The sequence below is a fragment of the Xyrauchen texanus genome, chromosome 23 (genome assembly GCF_025860055.1).
Source record: "Xyrauchen texanus isolate HMW12.3.18 chromosome 23, RBS_HiC_50CHRs, whole genome shotgun sequence".
Classification (NCBI taxonomy): Eukaryota; Metazoa; Chordata; class Actinopteri; order Cypriniformes; family Catostomidae; genus Xyrauchen; species Xyrauchen texanus.
The window spans coordinates 9,484,907-9,491,628 of record NC_068298.1 but is presented as its reverse complement, the minus strand read 5'-3'; the positions used below and the strand labels follow the sequence as shown (position 1 = coordinate 9,491,628).

General features: G+C 37.7%; 1 protein-coding gene across 1 annotated transcript in view; it reads left to right on the top strand.

Moving 5' to 3' along the window:
* LOC127617140 (C-terminal-binding protein 1) overlaps positions 1-6,722 on the top strand; it is a 16,608-nt gene extending 9,886 nt beyond the window's left edge. The window contains exons 3-9 of the mRNA XM_052089049.1: positions 1,302-1,446; positions 1,562-1,768; positions 3,030-3,244; positions 3,341-3,471; positions 3,619-3,746; positions 3,947-4,061; positions 5,973-6,722. Of these exons, the coding sequence (XP_051945009.1) occupies positions 1,302-1,446; positions 1,562-1,768; positions 3,030-3,244; positions 3,341-3,471; positions 3,619-3,746; positions 3,947-4,061; positions 5,973-6,159 (1,128 nt within the window). The 3' untranslated portion in view covers positions 6,160-6,722. The remainder of the gene's footprint in view (positions 1-1,301; positions 1,447-1,561; positions 1,769-3,029; positions 3,245-3,340; positions 3,472-3,618; positions 3,747-3,946; positions 4,062-5,972) is intronic.

Here is a 6,722-nt window from a genome sequence, read left to right as displayed (position 1 = left end):
CTCGCGGCCCTGCCGTGCCTCCTCATGTGATCCATCGGGTGTTACAGAATAAGCGTGTGAGAGGACGCGTGAGGCTGAATCGTCCCTCAGAATGAGGCCGATTCATGAGTGAAGTGTCTTGAGACTCATGCCCTCACTGTGAGGGCAGTCTGTCTCCTTGAGAGTTAACTCTGAGTGGGCGTGGCCCAGACAGAGAATGCAGCTCTCTTGCCGATCTAATGGCAGGATGTGCCTCTCGCACAAGGAACACTTACGGATTGACATCTTTAAAAAGACGAAAACGTAAGCGACACATATATAATTAGTAAATGTAGGTGTTGTTGCAGATGTTATATGTTCATTTTGGAGTGAGGGCAGACACAGTTTAATCCATAACATGCTTTTCTTAAAATTAATTTAATTAAAAAATATATATATATTGTTATTTTATTGTATTTTTTTAAATGATTAACCCTGCGGGTATCCTCTCTTGGTAACTCGTGTCCCTATTATAATGTGTTTTACCCAGCAGCAACGTGTTTAAATTATAATTTTTTTTATGATTATTTTTATAAAATCCCACTAAAAAGTTCTCAAACACATTACTTCCATAGGCTCTCATTAGAAAATAGCAAACACGTGTCAGAGTAATGGCGGCAGAGCAACAGTTGCTAAAACGGGATTGGTCAGAAGCACTTTTAAGGTGGGGTTTAGCAAAGGGTCAGTTGTCATGTGTATATTATATATATATATATATACACCATGCACACACGCACGCACGTATCTTTTTAAAACATTTTGAATTAATCCATAAACAGTGAAGGTGACAGTGTATCCATCTGTTACAATGCTCTATATATAAATACTCACCAAATATATTCATCAGATTAAGGGTTTTGGCCACAGAGAAACGATTTTTGCCAATAACCTATAGTTTCAAAAAACAACTACTGGCACCAATACATCAGCTGACCTTTAATCTAATCTTTATTAAACGATGTGTATTTTCTTTGCATTGAAAATAAATATTTTGACTTGCCCCTCAGTTTTATCAAGCAAAAAAAAAAAAAGTGTTGACGGTTACATGCTCACAATGCAAGTCTATTCGTCAAGCGTACAATGATTTCTGACAAATATTTGTCAGTGCAATTTTTATTTTACCAACTGAGGGACAAGTCCAACATAATTGACTGGACGCCATTGCAAAGATGCTGCCATTAGAGCTCAACTTATATTGAAACTTATAACTAATGGGTGTTGTTATACTACTTTGTATTTTCTTTGCATCCTTGACTTATTGAACTCACTGAACTTTCTCTCAGGTATTAAATGAAGCAGTGGGTGCTCTCATGTACCACACCATCACCCTGATGAGGGAAGACTTGGAAAAGTTCAAAGCACTTCGTATAATTGTCCGCATTGGGAGTGGTTTTGATAATATCGACATAAAGTCTGCTGGCGACTTAGGTAATGAAAATCTGTCATCATATTTTTACAGATTAGATACAACAATGTTTTTTGCTTTTTGGAGCATCTGACCATAATTCTAATAATTCTAATTCTAACCCATTCTCACCTCTAGGTATAGCAGTTTGTAACATGCCAGCAGCTTCAGTTGAGGAGACTGCAGACTCCACCATGTGCCACATCCTCAACCTGTACCGACGCACCACCTGGCTGCACCAGGCACTCCGGGAGGGTACACGGGTCCAGAGTGTAGAGCAAATCCGTGAAGTTGCATCTGGGGCGGCCCGAATCAGAGGAGAGACACTAGGGATCATTGGTCTAGGTGTGTAGAAAAAGTAACACCGCTATGAACCATTATGCATGGAATGCTTAGGTTTTGTTGCAGGATAGTCATCATATCATCATTGGTGAATCTCATAAGTGTACCAGTTTACAGTGACTAGGTATGGACCAGGTTGATCAACTTGTGCACTAGTAGTCCAGTAACCATATAGTAGATTAGTAAGTTTTACTATTGGGCTGGGCGATAAGACGATGTAATCAATGATATCTGACAAATACCCGATGCTGATATGTATATTCCAAATATTGGGAAATAAAAAAACCTTGGAGCTGGAAAGTCGCCAAATATATGAAAACGTTACCCATGGTGTGAAATTAGCACCCGCAAATGTGCATGCATCCAAATTTATTGCGCAGTGGTGGGTAATTTTGCTCATTTACTGAAACTGTGGCAGGCAACTTGCAAGAAGTCTCTCAATGACGCATGACAAAAAATGGTGTTGAACATAAAGAAACACACTTTATTATATTTTGATAAACAGACAAAAGAAAGCGTGTCTCTGGAGATGTTTAGTTTAGTTTAGTTCACTTTATATCCATGGAGTATTTTGCATTTCACATGCATTGTGAACTCATCTCTGCAGGTTCACTATTAAGAAGCAAACATGTAAGTTATTAAATTATAAAATAATACAAAAACACACTCATCTAGAATGTAAAATTGAGTTTCTATCATTTTGTAATGCAGCAGTTACTACATTATCGAAACGTTATACAAACACATTTGATAAGAACACATGCAGTGGAAATTATTAGGCAGCATGAATTGGGAACACATGGGAATTTATTAGGCTTACACCTTATTGGAAAACTGGTGTTTTCTGTTTGTTTAAGCATAGACTAAGTGATGTAACAAACTTCATTATGTGGGTAGTGTTGAACTTTCAAAAGGTAATTGTTTGTTTATATTTCAGTTAATATTAGTATAATTAGAGTTATTTTTATTAATTTTACATTTAGAATTATCTTTAGATCTTAGCTTGTATTAGTCATTTTCCACCTGTTGTCGTAGACGGTTAAATCAAAATTAATAAATCTAAAATATTCACCAATCCCTCAGCAATGAGGGCAGGGTGGCCGACGATGTCATCGGATATCGCACATTTTGTTATATATATAAAACTATTGTGAAAATATTTCTTGCATATCGCCCAGCCCCAGTGGACTAGTGAGTTTATCTAGATTTTTTTCTTTAGAATCCTGAAGGCACTCCATTCATGAAGTGATATGTCTGGTCTCAGGGCGTGTTGGACAGGCGGTGGCTCTTAGGGCCAAAGCATTCGGCTTTAACGTGATCTTCTATGATCCATACCTGTCTGACGGGATGGAGAGAGCCCTGGGGCTGCAGAGAGTCAACACCTTACAGGACCTGCTCTTCCACAGCGACTGCGTCACCCTGCACTGCAGTCTGAATGAGCACAACCACCATCTCATCAACGACTTCACCATCAAACAGGTGAACACATTCATAAGCAAATAAGAACTTGAATGTACAGTCGCCATATATTTGTTTTTATAACACTATATGGTCATCATTTGGTGTTGAATCTAGATGCGTCAAGGCGCATTCCTAGTGAACACTGCGCGTGGAGGTCTGGTGGATGAGAAAGCTCTGGCCCAGGCTCTAAAAGAGGGAAGAATACGGGGAGCAGCCCTAGACGTTCATGAGACAGAGCCCTTCAGGTAAAAAGAGATATGTCTCAGAAGTGTAGAATGTAAAGGGGCGGTCACACTGACAGAGATCTATAAGAGGTGCGATTGGAAGAGTCATGAACAACATGAACAAAATGGGTGTGGCTGACCCCTTTTATACCTGTATTTGTGTGTCAGTTTTAGCCAGGGTCCTCTTAAAGACGCTCCCAACCTGATCTGCACCCCCCACGCTGCCTGGTACAGCGAGCAGGCCTCCATTGAAATGAGGGAGGAGGCGGCACGGGAGATCCGTCGAGCTATTACCGGTACATCAGCCCATGAAGCTATCTATACCACTTTTGAATGCATCCAACATTTTTTAAATGATTTAGAGAGCTCTGGGTGTCTGACCTCTTTCAACAGTCCACAGCAAAGATCAGTGTTTAATTACAAGCTCTGCAGGCTTTTATGTGCTGTGAGCAATGACTCCGGGTTTCCCTGTAATGAAGCTGTTTTCCGTCTCCAGGTCGCATTCCAGACAGTCTAAAAAACTGCGTGAACAAAGAGTTCCTCACACAGACCACGCACTGGGCCGGCATGGACCCTGCCGTTGTTCATCCAGAACTCAATGGAGCCTATAGGTACAAAACTCCTTCCTCTTGAAGTCAACATGAAATGCAGTTCTCAACCCAATTTACTTTCGCAATCCAACATTCTGTATTTCTGTGAGCGAAAAAAGGAAATTCAACAAATTATTGTTGGGCAAGACTTCATCCATTGGGAATAGATTGGATTGCAAAAGGTCCAATTTTAACATACCAATTAAAAATAGGTGGGTGGAAGAGAGGGGTTGAAAAAGGAAGAGGAATTTGTGACATCAGCCAAAAAGTAAAGTCATTTCAGAGTGGAGCAATTTATTAAAACAGTTTTTTATTTTTATTTTTTATAACATGCACAGATAAATTGTGGACATTAGGAATGTGCATTAAGAAACTACATTGTTTAATATGGTCAATTTTTATTTCATGTGGTGTTCTGAAATGTTTCTCAACTGAATGTATCATATATGTTGTGTTAATATGTTTTTGTATATTGTTTTGTGTTTTGGATTCATTTGTACAGATGTTTTGCCAAATCCTATCTTCATTGTATTTTTAGGTGTAGCTGTTTGTAATGCCTTATTAAAAAGCCTTTCACACTATCTTGTTGTAGCTGATCAGGTCAAACCATGTACAATTAAACTGCTTTAATGCTTCTAATATAGTATTAAATATTTGGTAACACTTTACAATAAGGTTTCATTCGTTGAAATTAGTTAATGCATTAGGTATCATGAACAAACATTTAACAATATATTTGTACAGAAATGATTAATATTTGTTAATGTTAGTTAATAAAAATAAAATAGTTTATTGTCAGTTCATATTGCATCAACTAATGTTAACAAATACAACTTTGGATTTAAAAAATGTATTAGTATATGTTGATATTTGCATTAACTGAGATTATTAAATGCTGTAAATGCATTGTTCATTGTTAGTTCATGTTAACTAATATTGTTTACTAATTTAAAAAAATAAAACCTTATTGTAAAGTGTTACCAAGTATTTAATATGGATTGTCTGGATATTACATCAGCTATAACATATCACCTACTTCTGGTGATACATAGGATAATAACTATGAAGATCCCCTTGTACAGTTGAACATTAACATAGGATTAAAAGTTTTATAATTTCAGAAAATACCTATATATATATTTAAATTTATCAAGAATTTAACACAGAGGGCACAAAATTCTCAGATTTACTATGATTACAGAAGGCAGTGGTTCTCAACCAAGGGGCCGGGCCCACTAGGGGGGCTCATCAAACTCATCAAAAGCTCAAAAAAGGGGCCTGCAAGATGACTCAAAATAATTTAAAATAAGTTATATTAAAATAATCTAACTTGATTCAAATATTAAAACAGATAGACATCAAGATAGAGGCCCAAAACTTTTAAACTGACAGTTGCGGGAAACATCTGAAGTAAAAAAATGAATTGCGATTAATTATTGCAATCTATTGACACTCCTAGTTTCTGGGAGGGAAGGGCTTTCAAAAATGATTTTGAATAATGGGAGCCTTGGAATCAAAAGGTTTAAAAACCACTGATGTTTAGTAACTTACAGTATTTGCCAATCAAGCTGGAAAACTACTATGCTGCAAACTTACAATCATATAAGTTTAGCAGGAAATTAGTCTTTAGGCTAAATGTAGCCTAACTTTAAACACAAAGAAAGAGAAATTTGTAATTCGACAGTTTCTAGTTTGGTTACATAATATATGCCATTTCTGTATTTGGTTTTAAATATCAAATGTTCAATGTTAATGACCACATAGATCAAAAAGCTATACTCTTTTTGGATTTCTAGTCATGAATCAATAGAATACCCAAAAAAGTCCAATCAACCAACAAAATGCACTTAGTTTCATGGAAAAATGAAGAGGTACAGGGACAAATTAATTGAAGGTGTTATTAATAGCTGTGGTTTAATATTGTTCCTGCAGGTACCCCCCAGGTGTAGTAAGCCTTGCCTCAGGGGGTCTCCCTCCGCCCGTGGAGGGCATCATGCCAAGTACCGTGCCCATAACCCACAGCCTGCCCTCTGTGGCCCACCCTCCACATGCCCCCTCGCCTGGTCAAACCGGCAAACCAGAACCTGATAGAGAGCAGCACCCCAGCGAACAGTTGTAGCCCTGTACTTCAAAGTTTCTTTACCACTATAGAACTCTTCTGGACCTTCTTTACCCCAAAGAAGAGGAGCGGAAACGGGCCACCAGGCTCAGAACCAGCCACTAAAAACACAACCACAACTCTGTAGTAGCCAACTCTTTGACTGAAGGTGGTGAACTGTGCTCTTTGAAGTATCCAGTATGAGAAAAAAAAGAAAGAATGAAAAAAGAAAATCTTGTGGATTTAACACAAAGTAAACTTCTCCCTAAGGCAAATCCTGCTGTTTTAGATTGTAGTCTGTCCAAGTGCAGTGGGCAATCTTTTATCTGTTATTTTGTCTGTCTAATGCGATTCATTGTTAAAACAACAGTAGCTGTAACCTGTTTGTGTACAGTTTTTAGAACATGATCAATGGTTTGTAGAAAAGAAGAAAAAAAAGAAACTGCATTGAAGTGATAGTTCAACCAAAATGAAGATTCTGCCATTATATACTCACACTTGTGTTGATCTTAACCTGTATGACTTCCTTTCTTCCATGCAACACAAAAGGAGATCCTATGACAAAGAGCAGCCTAACCATTTTT